General features: G+C 42.7%; 1 protein-coding gene across 6 annotated transcripts in view; it reads left to right on the forward strand.

The window, feature by feature from the left end:
- Positions 1-20,582, forward strand: part of plxna4 (plexin A4) — a 721,825-nt gene that overhangs the window by 522,393 nt on the left and 178,850 nt on the right. For all 6 annotated transcript variants that reach the window (XM_059987082.1, XM_059987079.1, XM_059987077.1 and 3 more), the window contains 2 exons: positions 9,377-9,476; positions 13,116-13,230. In XM_059987082.1, the coding sequence (XP_059843065.1) occupies positions 9,377-9,476; positions 13,116-13,230 (215 nt within the window). The remainder of the gene's footprint in view (positions 1-9,376; positions 9,477-13,115; positions 13,231-20,582) is intronic.

A 20,582-nucleotide genomic window follows, 5' to 3' on the forward strand; every position in this document is an offset into this window, starting at 1 on the left:
AACTGCTCCATCCAGCAACCTCCAATTAACCTTCGCCCAATCACAGGACAACTTACAATGTCTAATTAACCTACTAACTGGTACATCTTTGGATGGTGGAAGGAGACCAGAGCACCCAGAGTAAACCCACGCATTCCATGGGGAGGACGTACAGACTCCTTACTGATGATGTTGGAATTGACCTCCGAACCCCGACACCCTGAGGAGTAATAGAGTCGCACTAATCGCTACAGTGACATGGCGCCCAATCGTGCTCTTCACCCGATGAAGGATTCTGACAGCCAATCCTTCTAATATAGTTTATGGTTGTCCCTCCTCCGGTCCCTGGTCCGCTGAATGTTTTATCGGGTGTGGTTAACCCAACCTGAAGATTCCATGCGTGTCTCGTGATCCACGTTCCAAACAGGCGCTGCAATAATTGGGTGCTGAATATTTTGAGGCATTGTAGTCCTGGAGCTTGACAACCCTAAATAATGCAGAAACATTCATTAGTTCCTCATCAGCTCCAGCGTTATCATTCGATTTCTGTACCACTGAAGAATTCAGCTGCAATTGTGAAGTCTAATCTGCCGGTATTATATAATTATAAATATATTTATTTACAATCAATCATTTGCAAACAATTATGATTCTGAGATTTTCCCCTGAGTGAAATTAACCTGCCAGTGGAGCAATTTGTTTAGTACATTGATAAATTCTTCATGTAAAAGAAATGGTTAGTTTGCCGCCTGATTGCTCAGGTACCCTTAGAGCTTCTGGAACAAGAAATGATTTTTCTATTGTATTCGAAGCCTGCCCAATTTATTTTTCTGTTTCAGAAGAGCAAGCAGCTTAGTGTAATGGACACTGGGTTAATAAAACTCCTTGCGGGCTTCTTGTATACACTGTAATCATTACACAACCTGTGAGTTAATAATTGGGCTTCATGCATTTAAGGCATATAACCAGAATAAAAACACATATATGAGAAATAATGTGGGTTTTCCACAAATTTAGTAGAATCAAAATGCTGAATGGAAGTTTGTATTTCTTTTACACTGGAATGAATTTTACTCTTGAGTGTTGAGTGCAAATGTCTCTCTGGTGGTTGAATTAGATTACTGCCAGAAGACTTATTTATTTATTTATTTAGTGATACAGCTCGATAACAGGCCCTTCTAGCCCAACAAGCCTCTGTCACCCTATTACACCCGTGTGACCAACTAACTTACTAACCCATATATCTTTAGACTGTGGGAGGAAACCAGAGCACCAGGAGGAAACCCACAGAGAGAATGTGCAAACTCCTTACAGACAGCAGTGGGAATGGAACCTGCCAATATGGAATCATTGAGATTTATCTTGGAGTTAATAAATTCATTCATCTCCCTCTGGTGTTCCTCCCCCTTCCCTTTGTTCCACGGCCTTCTGTCCTCTTCTGTCAGATTTCCCTTCTCCAGTCCTTTATCTCTTTCACTAATCAACTTCCCTGCTCTTTGCTTGAGCCCTCCCCCGTCCCCCTCCCCCCGGTTTTACCTATCACCTACTACATTGTACGTCTTCCTCCCCTCCCTCACCACCTTACTCTGACTTTCCATCTCCTTTTTCCAGACCTGATGAAGGGTCTCAGACCAAAATGTTGACTGTTTAATCTTTTCCATAGATGCTGCCTGGCCTGCTGAGTTGCTCCAGCATTTTGTGTGTGTTGCCTTCGTTCAAGGAGGAGTTATGCAAGTGCTTAGTTTTAAAGGTTAACAGCAATTAGTGTAGGTTATAGTCAAACACATATACTTGATTTATATTAGACTCATTAATATCTACAGAGAGGAATCTTATGGAGTAAATTGAGGGTGAATGAGGGAGATTTCAGAGAGACCTCTGAAAGTTGCACTGGGAAAGGTGGTTTGCAAGAATTCTTCTATGGGTAGAGACCAAAGAGTGTAGACTGAACTTTGAGTAGGAAGATTGAGGCTTCTGCAGCTACAGAATGGATATTGGAAATAGCGTTCAGGACCGAAGGGAGCAGGAGGTGATTCTGATGGACGTGCACTGAAGTTGTACAATGTAATGTGACAAGACATTGACTGATAGAGCCATTGGTGACGCACAGACCAGTTTGAATGCCTAATAGCTGATTTGTACTCAGAGCTTTCAGATGGTGCAAATAGAAACAGATGAGCACATCGCGGTATATGACAGTTTCCTCACACAGTCAGGATCCAGGACAGTGATGGCCACGGAGGGAGGTGGGCCAGATTTGAATACCGAAGATTGTAGACTGAAGCAATGTTTTGCTTGTGATTAGAGGGTATTGATGCTGAATTTGTTCTGGGTGTCAAAGGGGTGATGTTCAAGCAAAACCTATTTAGCCTGATCTTTACCAATCTTTTTTTAATGTTCTTTGCTATCCTGAATGCTGAAGCCCAGTATGAATAATAATATCCACCATCTTCAAAGGGAACCTGCCACCAAACTGCAGTTTCTACATTTCCCAGACATCTGCACTCACTCCATCTTCCCACCACCTCAACAGAGATAGAGTTCCTGTTGTTCTCACCTTCCACCCCATGAACCTCTGCATCCAAAACATCATCCTCCGCAACTTCCGCTATCTTCAACGGGATCCTGCCACCAAAACCCAGATCTCCATCTCCCAGACATCTGCACTCACCCCATTTTCCCACCACCTCAACAGGGATAGAGTTTCTGTCGTCCTCACCTATCACGTCATAAGCCTACGTGTCCAACTAATCTCTCTCCTGGGACACATCCTTGCAAGCAACAGCTATGTTACACTTGCCCATTTATCACTTCCCCAACTTCCATTCCAGGCCCCAAACAGTCCTTCCAAGTGAGGCAGCAATTCACCTGTGAAATTACTGGGTTCATCCATTATGTCCAGTCTCCTATTGTGGCCTACTCTGCATTGGTGAGACCCTACATAAATTGGGGACTCCTTTGTCGGGCATCTCCACTCCATCTGCCAAAAGTGGAATTTCCCAGTGACTAAACATTTTAATTCCTATTTCCATTCCCATTCTGACATGTTGGTCCATGGCCTCCTCTTATGCCATGATCAGGTCATGCTCAGGGTGGAGGAACATATTGCATCTAAGCAGCCTCCGACATGATGGCATGATTTCTCCTTCCATATTTTTCCCTTCCCGCTTCTCTCCTCTTCTATTCCACATCTTTTCTCCTCTCCTGCCTATCACCTCCCCCTGATGCCCCTCTTTATTCCCTTTCTCCTATGGTCCTCCCTCCTCTTCTATCAGATTGCTTCTTCTCCAGCCCTTTAACTTTCCAACCCACCTGGGTCACCTATCATCTTCTAGCTGGTCCCCTTTCCCCTCCCACCACCTTCCATTCTGGCATCTTCCCCCTTCCATTACAGTCCTGAAGAATAAACATCAACTGTTTATTAATTTCCACAGATGCTGCCTCACCTGCTGAGTTCCTCCAGCATTTTGTGTGTGTTGCTCTGGATTTCCAGCATCTGCTGAATCTCTTGTATTTAAGACCTTAAGACACAGGAGCAGAACAGGCCTTTGAACCCACTGGGTCTGCTCCACCGTTCCACCATGGCTGATTTATTATCTCTCTCAACCCCATTTTCCAGCTTTCTCCATTTGATGCCCTTGCTAATCAAGAACCCATCAACCTCTGCTTTAAATATGCCCAATGACTTGGTACCCACAGCAGAGTGTGATGAAGAGGAAACATTCAATTAGTGAGGTACACCAATTGGCTCTACAGGAGAGAGAGGAAAAAAAACTTAATCTTGAGTTAATAATCTGGAATCAAATTTGCGATAAAATAAGAATAATTGTCATGTCCTTTGTAGCTAAGTGCACTTAAGGCTTTCATCACTTTAATATTAAGTGTCATGTTAATGGGGCTGTCAATCACAGTCTTTTGCAAAGACACTTAGATCAGACACTGAGGTTTGGTAATGATCATAAGCTATTGTACAAGTGTCGGGCTGTATAACTGTCGTTCCTTTCGAAGTAGGTGGGAGAGACATTCAAAAAAGAGGCCCATTTTCAGATTGCTGGATAATTGCTTGCAATCGCTTTTCCATTACCAGTTGAATAATTTCTTTTAGTGACTGCTTTTTTTTTGATACTCGGTTTGCTGTCAATTATCATCTCTGCTAAAGAATAAAGGGTGACTTGTATTTCTCCAGTATCCCTTGTGACCTCAGGATGTCTCAAAGTATTTTAGTTTTAAAAGAAGTGGGTTTTTTTTGGAAGTGCCAAGTGCCACATTGTGAATGAGGAGCCAGCAACCTGATTGAGTGCTGTAGCCACAGACCACAAGATCAACTTGTTGACATTATACACTCCAGTGACCACTTTAATAGGTACATCTTTACACCTGCTCATTAGTGCAAATATCTAATCTGCCAATCATGTGGCAGCAACTCAATGCATAAAAACATGTAGGCATGGTAAAGAGGCTCAGTTACAAACACAAGAGAATCTGCAGATGCTGTAAATCCAAGCAACATATACAAAGTGCTGGAGGAACTCAGCAAGTCAGGCAGCATCTATGGAGAAGAGTACAATCGATGTTTAGCTAAGTTGATGAAAGGTCAGTTGTCCTGATGAAGTGTCTTGGCCCAAAACATCATCTGTACTCTTTTCCACAGGTGCTGCCTGGTGTGCTGAGTTCCTCCGGCATTTTGTGTGAGTTGCAAGAGGTTCCAACTGAACATCAGAATGAGGTGGAAATGTGATTTAAGTGACCTTGACTGTGGAATAATTGTTGGTGCCAGATGGGGTAGTTTAAGTGTCTCAGAAACTGCTAATCTTCTGGGATTTCCACACACAATAGTCTTTAGAGTTTACAGAGAATGGTGTGAGAAATAAAAAACATGCAATAAGTGACTGTTCTGTGGGAGAAAGTGGGCAAAAGTGCCTTGTTAACAAGAGAGTTCAGAGGAGAATGGCCAGATTGGTTCAAGCTGACTAGAAGGTGACAATAACTAAAATAACCTTGTGTTACATCAGCGGTGTGCAGAAGAGCATCTCTGAATGCAAAGCATGTTGAAACTGGACGTGGATGGGCTACAGCAGCAGGAGACCATGGACATACACTCAGTGGCCCCTTACAGGAGGTATGTAGCGGGCACTGAGTGTAATTGGAAGCTTTGAGGCAATAGTTGGCATTGCACAGTGGTGCACTTCCAACAGATTTTTCCTCACCCTCCCTCCCCCTACCCCCAACCTCACTCTCCCTTTACAGAAATTGTGGTAAATGGAACAAATTTTGTTCTAGTTGGATAACCTCAAATTGATAAGTAGCATTTTCCTTTTCCCAGTGACATCTGAACACCATCCCCAGATTCACTGTGCTGGCTCTTCCACTCCTGTGTTAAACAGCTTCTGGAATTCTGAGTGTATGACTCCATTACCTCTCTTGCCAGTAGCTGTGGTCCCTAAACCCATATACTGAGATGCTCCTCTCCGTGAGCCTTCACCATACCTTCCTCTTTTGACCATACTTGTTGGTAAGATCATATGTCTTACTTACATTCTGCCATTCCATCATGGCTGATTTTTTATCTCTCTCAACTCTACATTCCTGCCTTCCCCTTGCAACCTTTGATGCCCTTACTAAGGAAGAATCTATCAAGCTCGGCTTTAAGTGTACCCTGACTGTGGTAATTAATTCCACAGATTCACCACCCTCTGGCTAAAACAACTTTTCCTCATCTTTGTTCTAAAGAGATGTCCTATTCTAATGCTGTATCCCCTAGTCCTAGATTTTTCCACGATAGGAGACATACTGTCCGTGTCCACTCTATCTAGGTCTTTCAATATTCAGTGGGTTTCAATGAGATGCCCCCCTCATTCTTCTAAAATCCAGCGAGTACAGGCCCAGAGCCATCAAACACTCCTCAGACATTAACCCTTTTGTTCCTGGATCATTTTTGTGAACCTGCTGTGAGTGCTCTCCAATGTCATGACATCTTTTCTTCGATAAGGGGCCCAAAGCTGCTCATAAGACTCCAAGTACCATCTGACCAATGCCTTTTAAAGCCTCAGCTGATGGTCTGACTGTCATTGTTTCTCAGGCCAACGATTTTTTCACAGGGGTCCTTGCTTAAGCCATGCTGAATAACCCGGCAGTGAGGAAGAATCAGTATTGATTAACAAGTTTCTGATCCCAGCTGTTGTGTATGGATGGACATGATGGGATACATGAGTTATGAATAATTGCTGGCAGGAATGAAAATAACTAATATCTTGTAATAATATCTGGGGGTGGGAGGTGATAGGAATATGGGAAGAATAAATATCATTTGTATAACTGGGTGCTTGATGACCATCACAGATCTGATGGGCTGAAGGTCTTGCTTATTTGTTGTAAACTCTGAGTCCTTAAGCCATGACGACTGGTGAGAATCAAAACCAGGCTCTCACTTAACTAATGGATTAGTCCTGATGAAGGATCTTGACCTGAAACGTCGACTGTCCATTTCCCTCCACTGATGCGGCCTGACCTTCTGAGTCCCTCCAGTTTCTTGTTTGTTGTTCTAATCCAGGGCTTGCCATCCTTTTTTATGTTATGGATGCCTACCATTATCCAAGGGGTCCGTAGACTCCAGGCTAGGAACCTTGCTCTAATCGAACCTAGTCAATTGGCATGATAGATTGTCATCCCATTTAGAATTTATACCAACTGGAGAAAGAAGGAAATACTGAAAATATTGATTTGATCATGATCACTGCATTTGTGGATTTTGTTCTACCATGTATCCAAGCCCTGTCCTTAGCTGATATAATCGGGACATCTAGAAGGCTCTTGGGAAGGCACATGGGTGTAAAGAATATGGGGGGTTATGGACTGTGTAAGAGGGAAGTTTTAGATTAGATTTATGTTGCTCGGCACAACATTGTGGCCCAGAGGCCCCATACTGTACTATACTGTTGTATGTTTGAGTCTCTCCAATGCTTCCAGATGCTCCTGATCGCTCAAGCCTTTGACCAGTCTCTGGACCACCTGTCCTACTATTGACGTATAACACTCATCAAATTTTGAAGAATGATGCCACAATGAGGAGCTTTACAATATAATGGGGACTAATATACATTGTCAAATACATAGAAAAATACTGCACAGGAACACAGACCTCTGTCATTATTGTCTTTGACAACTACGACAGCAAGTTAAACTAAACCTGTGTGCCTGTACATGGTCCCAACTCTTCCATTGCCTGCCTGCTTGTGGTTCTACCGAAATGCCTCTTAAACATCAGTATCAGGTCTGCTCCACCACCACCCCTGATGGTGTGTTGCAAGCATATAGAACTCTGTGTTAAAAAAATCTTATCCACACATCTCCTTTGAACTTTCTACCTCTCATCATAAATGTAGGCCCTCTGGTATTTGACAGTTCTGTCGTGGGAGAAAACCTCTAACAATGTATTGTCGGATCTTGGTGTTTTTGTAATCCAAAGGTTCTTTGGAAGACAAAAACGAGGCATAAAATGTATTGCTTATGATTGTTTTATTAAGTGTTACAAGAGCAAAGAAGAATCTTCAAGAGAGACAAAGGAAAGAAAAAGACGAAAAAGTAGTGTGGTTTTCTCAAACCAGATGAGAGAGAAACAGAAATTCCATTGATAACCAATCAGATAGCCTGATTCAAGTCATGTGACACCCACCCAAGAAGTTTCCAGAAAAATACAGAGGCAACTGTAACCACTGAAAAACTCACTGAACAATTACACATCTATTTGTGATGGTATGGAAATACAAACAAGCATAAGAAAGTTGAATTATAAGAAAACTAACAATTTTACAGTCCAGTCCAATTCTATTCTATCTGTGGCTCTCATAATTTTTCATATTTGAATTATGTGATGCTCCAGAGAAAACAGCTCAAGTTTGTCCACCCTCTCCTTATAACTAATGCTCTCTAATCAAGGCGGCTCATTATAGCAATCAGGATAATTATGTGGCCTGTGTAATATAAGGACAGAGCCAATTACTGTGCTTCCTAGTTTTGCTGTATCAGGTTCAGTGATTTCAGAATTGTGAGATTAGAGTCACACAAAAGGACAAGGTGGATTGTGTTTATAAAAGGGATGGTATAAAATTAGGAGATAAAATCCAAAGACAGACACAAAGGTATGAATTGGAGAGGAGTGGAATTGTTCAGAGACGGCAGCAAAAAGTGTGGCTGATTTAAAGCAAAAATGAGAGGAAGATCAGCAGAGGCTCCTGGATAACACTTGGCACCACAACGTTGGCACTTCTTCAGTAATTTCCCCAAAACAGACACTTTGATAGATGAGGCAATCGGAGAGCAGAGGAACTGTGGCTGGACTCCAGGAAGCACCAGGCTGCTGTCGATGGTGCACTATCTCCAAGTCTCCCACCAACATTCAGCCGCTGAGCCCTTCCAGGAGCTGAAAGCAGTCTGCTCGGCCTGGCGTGCTGCCGCCCCTAGTTCTCTGCAGAAACTGTTTTTTTCTTGCAGTGTCCGCATGAGATTGAGGGCTTGCTGAGTGACAGAGTGAGCCCTCGCTGTAGAGATTTGGGACTTGTTATGTCCCCAGTCATCCAGATCATACCAGAAACTGTTACCAAAAGCACAGAATCTGATTCCCAATCCTCAGATTTATATAATGACCATTGATATTTCATTTCACCATTAAAGAACCTCTGGAAAATAAATATCCTGCTAAGTAAGTGAGATGAGGGGGTTGGCCAGCCAAGAGCGTGCCTCAGTATCCTACCGCTCACTGTGTAAGACCTACCTTGTTTGGTCCTCCCAAAGTGCAACACCTCACACTTGTCTGAATTCATTTCCATCTGTCATTTTTCAACCCATTTTCTTAGCTGATCTAGATCCCGCTGCAAGCTTTGATAGTCTTCCTCACTTTTGACTTTGCCCCATCTTGGTGTAACCGTGTCCCTGGCATTGCCTTAGTTCTTTTCACCACTGACGCTGCCCCACCCCGTCTCTCCTGTGCAACCTAAAACAGACTTTAGTTTCTTTCTCCACCGGTGCTGCCTGCCTGTAGAGCAGTGTTTTTGAATCACAACATCTGCAGAATATTTTCATGTTTGATCACTCATTTGGGAAATTGGACAATAGATGGAATTTTTAATGCTAATGTGAATATGCATGTGTACTGTTGCTGCCTTTGATGTAATTACAATTTATTGAGACTGAAATTATCTGTTGTTCTAACTAATCAATAATGCCCAATATATCACAAGTATTCTCAAACTGAGCAACCAATAAAGGTTATAAAATTCCAAGCAAGGCCTTTCAAAAAAAAAGATCTCTCTCTACAAGGAAGGGAGCAATATACGGAAAGGGCTGCCTTTGCTCAACGTTGGCTGGACTGATTGCTAAATCTTGTGTTTCTTTGTGGCAGGAGATCATCAAGTGGTCCAACTCCGGCTGAAGTCCAAGGAGACAGGCATGACTTTTGCCAGCACCAGCTTTGTCTTCTACAATTGCAGTGTTCATCACTCGTAAGTTAGTCTGATTGTACCTCTGATTGCTGGAATGAATGGGTTGTTCTACCAAGAGATTCGGGTAAGAGGTTATTCCTACCAGGATAGTGGGATGAGACCGTTGTCCTCCCAGTAGCTTGGGTCTGTATTCCATGGAGTTTAGAAGAATAAGTCCAACCTTATTCAAATGTGTAAGACTCTAAGGAGGCTTTACGGGGTAGATATTGAGATGTTTTCACTAGTGGGACGGTCTTGAACCATGGCATTTAGGTACAAGGTTATATTGATTATACCTCTTCCACCCTGACTCCTTTTCTCAGTTTTTTTATCTCCACTGCGTCTGTTCCCAGGATGAGGCTTTCCTTTCCAGGTCATCAGGATGTCCTCCTTCTTCAAAAAATGGGGTTTCCCTTCCTGCCGCCTGAACAGGGATGGAGTTCCTGTTGTCCTCACCTAGCACCCCAAGACCCTCTGCATCCAACAAATCAATCTCTGCAACTTCTTTCATCTTCAACTAGGTCCTACCATGAAGCACATCTTTAGACATCCCCCACCCCCCCATCCACTTTCTGTAGGGACCTCTCCTTCCATGGTTCCTTTGTCCACTTGTCCCTCCCTACTAATCTCCCTCCTGGCATGTATCCCTGCAAGTGACAGAAATGTTACTGCTGCCCATTTACTTCGTACCTTACAGTGCCCCAAGCAGTCTTTCCAGGTGAGGCAACACTTCACCTGCAAATCTATTGGGGTTGTCTGTTGTATCTGGTGCTCCCTTTGTGGCCTCCTCTATATTGGTAAGATCCGTTGTAAAACGGGAGACCACTTTGTCGAGCACTTCCACTCTATCTGCCAAAAGTGGCATTTCCCAGTGGCAAGCTATTTTAATTCCTATTCCCATTCCTGTTCTGACATGCCAGTTCATGACCTCTTCATTTGACAGGATGAGGCCACTCTCAGTGTGGAGCAACTACATCTCATATTCCTTCTAGTTAGCCTCCAACTTTCTTATCTTAGGGATAATATATAACCTGGGATAAAATAACTGCTCTAATACTTCCCAGTTTAATACCTTAACAAAAATTGAAATGAAGGCTGGCTTACAGCTGAATGTCTATCCTTTCTTTCACATTCTAGAACAGGAATGAGTCATTGGCTTTGAGGTGACTTTCATGCCAAACTGTCTGGTGGTCATATTCAAATTCGCTCTCACCCACTTGAGTCTTTCGCTGTGGCTCTAAGTTCCAGATGGGGCACTTGCACCAGATAATTGTGGGCTGCAGCAACCCTGAATCCCTCTGTCTGGTGGGCATTTGGATCTTTAGCAGCTTTTTAATGAGCTGTTCAGTTAATTCTCCTTCCAGAATCTTTCTCCTCATCTTTGCAATTTTTTTCCTTCTTCAAATATTTATCCAATTTCCTACTGAAAGCCGTGATCTAATCTGTTTCCAGCTTTTCAGTCCAGGCTTTAAAAATCATAACTTGGGTAAATAAAGATCTTTGTTTATGGTGTGCTCCCTTTCCCATAGTTGTTGACTCTTCAGTAACTGTTTTCTCCTTTTTCACCCTCTCATAACCTTATTGATTTTAAACTGCTTGTTCACACTTTGTCTTCTCCACAAGTCCTAACCAAACTTTCAATTGCTGTAAAGATACCAGTGTCCATGGATGGACATTGCTGTTGGTCAGTCTGCAAGGCTTTCTCAAGTTAAAGTTTATTGTCGTTCATGTATACCGCCAAATGGAACAATGCTCCTCTCGACCAAGATACACAACACAGTACATACTGTATAACTCACTCAGTCCACAGTCCAAAGACATACTGGGTTAATGGTCATTGTAAGTTGTCCTGTGTAAATCGGGGGTTGTTGGGGTTTGTTATGCAGAGTGGTTCAAAGGGCAGGAAGGGCTATTCTGCACTGTAACTCCAAATGACTAGACAATATGTTATAGAAAATACAGCATAGAAATAATTTTTAATGTTGATCATTAATAATGGTGCAGTAAATTATTAATTATTAGTGCAACATGGTTGTGTTTGTCTGTAAGATTCTGAGTAATAGATTGCCTAAATAAACTGCAATTAGTGCCATCAATTCTGCTAAGCATGCCAAGGTTCCTCAGATCATTTGCTGAAGTTCCTCAGATTATTTGCTAATTGATTTCACTCGTCCCATCACCCCTCTCCTCCATAATGATGATGTTAGCAGCAAGTTACAGGAGTCCCTGTGGAATTTCCAGCCTTAATTAAATTGGGTTGTTCACAAATGGATGAAACATGCCGATGGAATCAGCATGCTGGTTCTCCTCCTCCTCCTCTTTCTTCCACAGTCTTTTACCCACTCTTGTCAGATTCCCCCTCCTCCAGCACTTTATCACTTTCACCAATCAACTTCCCAGCTCTTTACTTCACCCCTTCCACTCCCAGCTTCACCTATCACCTACCACCTTCACCTTCTTCCTCCCCTCCCCCTTACTTCACTTCCTTCCCAGTCCTGATGAAGGGTCTCAATGCGAAACGTCAACTGTTTACTCTTTTTCCATGGATGCTGCCTGGCCTGCTGAGTCCCTCCAGCATTCTGTGTGTGTTGTTCTGGATTTCCAGCATCTGCAGATTTTCTTGTGTTTGTGATGTTGATGGAAGATTCCTCTTGTGCCCACTCTAGTCCATGTTTGAAATGATGGGATAGAAAGGTGAAGCAACACACACAAAATGTTGGAGGAACTCAGCATTTGTGCGTGTTGCTTCAGGTCAGGCACCATAGATGAAAATGAATAAAGAGTCAATGTTACTGACTGAGACAACCCTGCTAATTACCCTTCCAATCAACTTTGGCCAACTCTTCTCCAGGCCTCTCTAGTTATCTTTAATCACCTGTTATACTGATACATCTAATTTTAGCTTATCCTTCCAAAATGTAGGGTGAGTTAGGGTATAAATGTGAAAAGTTTAGCATTCATCTCCTGCTTCCATGCCGCCAGCCTGAACAGATCTCTGCTCTTCCAAATTTGACTTCTTGTGTTTCCATTTTTTTTCATGTGGTGGCCGTGCCTTTAATTGTTAAACTCCAGAGATCTGGAATTGCTTCTCTGGGCTTCCTTGCAGTTTTCTTCTCCTTTAAATACAGCTTAAATCTTGACTCTTTGGCCAATCCTTTGTTGTTTATCCGTCTTAATATTTTGTTCTATGGCTCAGGGTCTGATTTTATTATCCCTCGTGTTTCTATGTATGATAACAAAATATTCTCGATAAATGCAAGCTGTACGCTTGTGCACACAATTCACTAAGCTGTTATCTTTTACTGTTTTTCTTCCATCATGGTGGCTGGTTTTCTATTGGAGCCTCATCTGCTGACCTTCCCTCATGACCTTTTGTCAAGGACTTGACATTATTGACACCTGGCACTCAGTGGAAGCAATAGTTATTCTGCATCTATCTTACTTTCTGATCACTCGAAGGAGGAAGAATTGATCCGAGCTTGTATCCATTGATTGCGTGATTGGATTCCAGTTACTTGTGAATAGCTGTAACGTTTTTGAACTGTGGCAATTCAAAGGATTTTGTTGGAGTAGACAGATTTTGACAGTCTGAATTAAAATACACCAAGGTTTTGCAATGGCTTCTGATGCACAGTCTGATTCTGTGTTCTGTGTAAGCAGGTGCCTGTCGTGTGTGAATAGTCCCTATAAGTGTCACTGGTGTAAATATCGACACGTGTGCACGCATGACCCGAGGACGTGCTCTTTCCAGGAAGGCCGTGTCAATGTGTCGGAGGTAAGGATATTTTCAAACTTTCTTCCCTCCTCCACCCCCGAACCCTACACAGCTGCCAGAAACCGTAAAAGGGAACAGGAAATAAGATTGAGACAACATTTTATTCTTCCTTTCCATTTCCCTGCACCTGCTCTCCTCCTGAGGAGCCACTAGATAAAGGGATATTCTCAAAGTTCAAGCTTCAAAATGCATATATGTCACCATACACTACCTTGAGATTCATTTTCTTGCAAGCATTCCTAGTAGAACAAATAAATACAATAGAGTTAAAAGCTACACACAGTCAAAGACTGACAAACAACGTGTTTATGATACATGTTTTTATTAGGTCAGGGATATGACACCAAGGTTTGAAAATAGAGTTTAGAAAAAATTAAGGACTAAAGGGCAAGGGACAAGATTAGATTTTAGATTTATTAAATTTTTTTTATTAATCACATGTACATCAAATCTTATAATTAAATACATAATTTGCATTAACAACCAACACAATCTGAAGATGTGCTAGGGACACTATACATTCCAATACTGACATTGCATGTCCACAATGTTCAATACATAATGACGTGCAGCCAACGTACAAGCAACAACGGTGAAAGAAACCCATCTCCCACCAACAGAGCGTGCGCATGCAGTCACACACACACACACACACACACACACACACACACACACACACACACACACACACACACACACACACACACACACACACACACACCCTCCCCCAATGGCACAGTAGTGTAATGGTTAGCAAAACGCTTTACAGTACAGGCAACCAGGGTTCAATTCCCGTTGCTGCCTGTAAGCAGTTTGTTCGTTCTCCCCATGACCGAGCTGGTTTCCTCCTATAGTCCATAGACCTACCGCTTGGTAGGTTAATTGGTCATTGTAAATTGTCCTGTGATTGAGCTAGGATTAAGTTGAGGGATTGCTGGGTGGCAGGGCTCAAAGGGCCAGAAGGGAGCACTCCTCGCTCCATCCCAATTTTAAAAAATTAGTTAGAAAACACAGATAGGCAGAGAGGTAATGTTTGTGACTTCATCGTTTGCTCGGAAATCTGATGACGGAAAGATAGAATCTGTTCCTAAAATGTTGAGTGTGTGTTTTCAGGCTCCTGCTACCATTAAGACTGCATCAACTTGGGTGTTCAACCAGTGTGTAAAACACAACAAACTGTGAAATACAAAAAAAAGAAATAATAAGGTGCAGTCTTTCATTTATTCTATTTGGGTTTTTATCCTATTATGGATTTATTGGGTATGCCTGCAAAAGCTGAATCTCAAGGTTGTATATAGTGACATAGATGTACTTTGATAATAAATTTACTTTGAACATTGGACAGGGCATGTCCGGGGTGTTGGGGTGTCTTGTATAAGCTGTTACAGGAATTTGTTAAGTTATTACCTCAAAGCAGCTCTCTTCGTATTTCACTGGAAGGCCAGTCTCAACTCGAACCGAGATTCTGGAGTGGGAGTTGAAATTCATTCTCTTGTTCTTAAAATAATCTTAAGGAGAGCATAATTAACCCACCCATTAGAGCATGTTTGAGCTTGCCATCTGTCTCATGCCCATCTCAGCCGTATTCACTCCTGACTCTGGGGTATGAGACGAGGAGTGAGCCAAGTTCACCTCTGCCAAATTTACTATACCGGATGGAGTTCTGATGCATTGAAGTTAAACATTTAGAAACTTAGTCCACAAACAATCCTTCCTTCAATAAAAGCCACCATGAACTCAATGGGTTGAACGATCTTATCCTGTACTATAACCAAGCTGAACAGTATTTAGGCTCATGCCATAAAATTGGGCTAGACTAAAATCCGAGATTTGGGCTTAAAGCGCTGTCCTCATTGCACTGTGTTCTATGTATAGTTTGGTTCTTAGTCACTTTGTTTTCTTTTGTCACGGCACATTGATAGCTGCAGAGAAAGCTGCTGGTCGTGTCGCATAGGGAGACTGGCCAACAGCACTACGTTCAACCAAGGCTGTGAGCTGCCAGCAGTCTCAATTGGCAAATGTAACAATAAATAAACAGTATCGCAGCGACTGAGCCTTAACATTCAAAGAGATTTGCCGTCTGAGCCTCAGTTACTGATGAAGACTGCCAAAATGGCAACCCAGTGACTCTCTCGCAGGATAAGGACTTGATGTAAGTGCAAGTTAATTCAGGCTGCAGAGCTCCTTCTGTTCTTTTGTGTTCTTGTGAGTGCCAAAATAACCACTTACTATACTGACTCCTGGAGCAGTGGAGGAGGCCATTCAGCCCTTTAATCCTGTACTACCACTCGGTTAGATCATGTCTGGTCGGTTTCTTAAATCCAATTTACTGGCCTTGCAGCTATCAGTTTTAGTGTGGTAGGGGTGGCACAATAATACAGTGGTTAGAGCAATCTTTTTACAGCACCAGCGATCACCGATAGGGTTCGCTTCCCTCTATTGTCTGTAAAGAGCTTGTACGTACTCCTCCCCCCACACCCCAACCGCGTGTATTTCCTCCGGGTGCCCTGCGTTCCTCCCGAATTACAAAGATGTACAGTCAGGGTTAGGGTTAGTAAGTTGTGGGTGTGTTATGTTGGTGCAACACTTGCCAGCTGCGCCCAGCACATCCTCAATAAAATGACTGATGCATTTTGCAGTACGTATGTGCATGTGTCCAAGCTTATCTTAATCTTTAAATCTTTACTAACAAAATCAACTGAGCTTTTCTGTCGAGGTCCTGCAGCTTCTGAGGTTTAGTGTCAGAAGGAGTTTCACATTGCCAACATGACCTTCAATAAACGGGGAGATTGTGTGAAGTGGGCAAGGGGAAAGTAAGCTTTGCTAAGCAGCTCCTCATTTAACTGTTTCCCATTCACTCAACTGCACCATCAAGTCAGTCATTGCTGTTCAGAGCTACAAGACACTGCAAATCCTGGAGCAGATCGAGCTGGTCGAGTAGTGGTTTGCAGAATCACTTTAGAGTGCCAGATATCGCTGACTGGGGTTCGGTTCCCACCGCTGGTTGGAAGGAGTTTGTACATTCTCTCCGTGACCACGTGGGTTTCCTCTGAGTGCTCCAGTTTCCTCCCTTATTCTAAATGCATTTGGTTAGAGTTAGTGAGTTTGGGAATGCTCTGGTGGCACCAGAGGCATGGCGACATTTATGGCAGCCTACAACACAGCCCCTGCACTGCGTTGGTCACTGTTTTGATATACACGTGACAATTTTTTTATCTCTGTCTTGAATTTGGAACAACAAATAAGATTATGGAGGAAACTTACCTACCTTCAGGGATCAAAAGGTGCTGCCTGACCCACCGAGTTCCTCCAGCATCTTTTCCGGTGTAACAGTTTCTGTTTTTCTAACTGAAAACCAATGAAACTGAGAGAAACTTTCTGAGAGCCCCTTTTCACTTTTTCGCTTATACAGGTCCACAATCCCTTATCTGAAATTCTGAAATCCAAAAAGCTCCGAGAACCAAAGTTTTTTTCACCAACAGCTAACGTCACTCAGGTGTGACGTGGCAGCACTAGCAGAGGTTGCCAGACGACAGTTGTGGCTCAGCGCTCGTATTGGTTACACGTGCATTTGCTGTTCACTGATATTTTGTGTTCACTGTTGACTTTGTGTTTAATTTCACTGTGAAAATGTCATAAAGAGCTACAGATACCCCTATGGGTAGCAATGAGAAAAAGAGAAGGAAGCATCTATCATTATCAATAACGCAGAAAGTGGAGATATTGCAGAAGCGTGATTGTGGTGCGTCTGTGCGGCGTCTTGCTGAAGAATATGGTGTCGGAACTACCACTGTCTTTCTGTTTCTTTAAATCATATACAAGTTACTGAAGTTTTATAGTGACAGTGATGTTCTGCATTTATTCCAATAAGCCATTTACCATGTGTTTGATTCGGTTCGTTTGAAGCTGTATATCTTTATGTTTTATTGAATGTTTTTGTTGGAAATAAAATTTCTCAGACAGGTTAAATAAGGGACTTGAGCATACATGTTTTTTGGTATCCGCTGGGGGGTCCGGAAGCCAATAAGGAGGGATTCTGAAACCCAAAAAGTTCTGAATTTAGAAATGCAACTGGCCCCAAGGATTTTGGATAAGGGATTGTAGACCTGTGCTCAACTATCACTGACCTTCAAGGGGGCCACAACCTTGACATAGGGTTTGGAGGCTTCTGTGCCTCAATGACCCAGAGAACTACGTTGGCTGAAGTCAGGCCTTGTGCTTTGACTCCTGGCAGGGTCACCCATGCCAAATAGGTCAAAGGGTCCAGACTAAGAATTGTCCACTGGTTCTCCAGGTTCAGGGCTAACAACCCTACTGGTCAAAAAAAATTGTTTTGGAAACAACAATGAAGAAACCTTCTTTGCTTCCTTAAATGCCAGTGGTGTCAGTGAACAGGGATGATGCAAAAGAGAATATTATCCTGTTGCAGTTTTGCTCAGGGTGTGGTCCTGTATCATCAACCATCTCTTTGCCTCCATAGTTGCTTCTTGAATCGCTGTGTTTCTCCAAAATTCTGTTTTACTCTAGATTACAGTAAATGCAATCTCTTGTAAACGCAAATGATTCTCAGATGTTGAAAATTTAGAGTAATGCACTCAAAATGCTGAAGGAACTCAGCCAGTCAGGCAGCATCTATGGGAAGGAATAAACAGTCAACAGCCTTGCCGAATGGTCTCGCCCCGAAACGTCAACTGTACTCTTTTCCATAGATGCTGCCTGGCCTGTTGAGTTCCTCCGGCACTTTGTGTGTCTCTCTGTGATCTCTTGTGTCTGCATGTGATCCAAACTGTTGAGTGAGCAGACATAGGTCATGAATGATCATATGGATGGGGCTTTAAAAGGTGGTGAGGTGAGGTTTTGGAGGCAAAAAAATGCAGATGGTGGAAGTGGTAAAGCAGGCAGAAAAGTAACAAATGGAATTGTGAGGGAGCACCGCCAGAGAAGGCAATAAATGGTCTTGAACTTCAATGTTACCAGGTAGGTAAGGTGATTATGAAGGCAGTTGTGATACTTTTAATGGCAAGGTGGAGGACATTAGGTTGTGCCAGATTTGTCAGCCCACAGCATGTTTACTGTTTTTAGATTGGCTGGCTACATTGCAGGTATGAAATGACAGCACCGGGCAAGGTACAGAAAAGACTTACATGGGTGTTTCCTGGGATGGAAAGCTTTAGTGGTGAAACAGAAAGCCTGTCTTGTTTGTACAAGTGATGGATTAGTGAGGGAGGAACTGCTAGTTAAAGGCATGCAAGGTCAAGTAACATTCAAAGCTTCTCCCTTGGGATATCCTCAGACAGGAAACTACTTTTATCATTTTTTGCTAGAATGTTTGAGCATCCTATTTATGTTTTCTACAAACATGTCTAATGATAATTGATAGAATGGTAGGAATATTATGTTCATTTAAAACTACAGGTACAGGTTCAGAGATCATTTGGCCAAGCCTTCATCTCAAGGACAGTGGGAAAAAAAGAAGAATTTACTGCACACTTGCAACTAAAAGAATCATAAGTCAGACCTCATCTGCAGTACTGCTTCCAGCTCTGAGCACTGAATCTCAAACAGGATGTATTAGTCTAAGAGGTGGTAAACTCATCTTCCCTTTAAACCAACTTGCATAATCCTAATCACTACCTTGGCATAGCAGCCCCATGAACACCTTGAACCACAGTGGACTTTTATCTTACTTGATCCTGATGAAGGGTCTTGGCCCAGAATGCTGACCGTTTATTCCCCACCATAGATGTTGCCTGACTTTCTGAGTTCCTCTTGTATTTTATGTGTATTGCCCAAAATTTCCAGAACCTGCAGAATTTCTTCTGTTTATTTTGTTCTTGTTGTGATTTTACTTGTACGATTTTTATAATTTATATTTATTTTATTGTAAACATTGTGTATCTGAAGCTATATGCTTGTATATAGTCTTATTTAGACTATAAGGCCGAGGCCCTTCATCAGGAGATTAGGAGCAAAATTAGGCCATTCAGTCCATTGAGCCTACTCCATCGTCTGATAATGGCAGATTTAACCCATTCTTCTACTTTCTCATCATAATCTTTGATGCATATTTGATGGGATTTCATATTCCACTTGTGCATTGGTGTACTTATGTGTATAACAATAAACATAACTTTGACCTTGATGGAGACACAAAATTTACCGATAGCATTAAAATATTAGAAATTCCAAAGATTGAACTTATAGTCATCTGCACTGGAACACTGAGGGGGAAGTTGGACAAGATCAGTAGGTAAGCTACTGGTGGAACTCATCAGGTAGCACTGTGTGAGGAAATGAATTGTAGGGTTAAACATGGCGTGCTGCATGACCCAGTGTGTTCATCCAGTAGTTTGTCTGTTGCTTCAGATTCTAGCATCTGCAGCCTCTTTTGGCTTGACTTGGTCAAAATGTTTAAAATGTTGAGAGGGTTTGATGGTTGTCAGATGTGGGAAGTCCGGGAGACTCCCAGCCTCTTGGAAGGCTACATCTGTGGCAGGTGCGTTGAGCTGCAGCTCCTTAGGAACTGGGTTAGTGAACTGGAGCTGAAGCTCGATGACCTTTTATCTGGTCAGGTAGTCACACTGGGGCCTCAAGAGACAGGTAAGTGGGTAACAGTCAGGAGAGGGAAGGGCAAAAGTCAGATATTAGAGATTACCCCTGTTACTCTCTAATAACTACTCTTACTTAAGTACTGTTGGGGGTGGACGGCCTAACTGGGAAAAGCAACAGTGGCCGTGCCTCTGGCACAGAGTCTAGACCTGTATTAAAAGGGTAGGGAAAGGAAGAAGGCAGCATTAATAGAAGACTCTAAGGGGTCAGGCAGGCGATTCTGTGGATGCAGGAAAGAAACACGGATGGTAGTTTACCTCCCAGGTGCCAGGGTCCGGGATGTTTCTGATTATGTCCACAATACCATGAAGTGGGAAGGTGAACAGCCAGAGGTCTTGGTACATATTGGTACCAACATTATATGTAGGAAAAGGGTGGAGGTCCTGGAAACAGACTACTGGGAGTTAGGAAGGAAGTTGAGAAACAGGACCTCAGAGGTAGTGATCTCGGGATTACTGCCTGTGTCAGGCAACAATGAGAATAGGAATAGGAATAGGATGAGGTGGAGGATAAATGAGTGGCTGAGGGATTGGAGCAGGGGGCAGGGATTCAGATTTCTGGATCATTGGAGCCTCTTTTGGGGCAGGTGTGACCTGTACAAAAAGATAGGTTACACTTGAATCCGAGGGGGACCAATATCCTGGCAGGAGGTTGCTAAGGCTACTGGGGAGAGTTTAGACTAGAATTGTTGGATGTGGGAACTGAAAGGATGGTAGGTTACAAGAACTGTGGAATACAAAAAC

Source organism: Hypanus sabinus, chromosome 13, assembly GCF_030144855.1.
Source record: "Hypanus sabinus isolate sHypSab1 chromosome 13, sHypSab1.hap1, whole genome shotgun sequence".
Taxonomy (NCBI): Eukaryota; Metazoa; Chordata; class Chondrichthyes; order Myliobatiformes; family Dasyatidae; genus Hypanus; species Hypanus sabinus.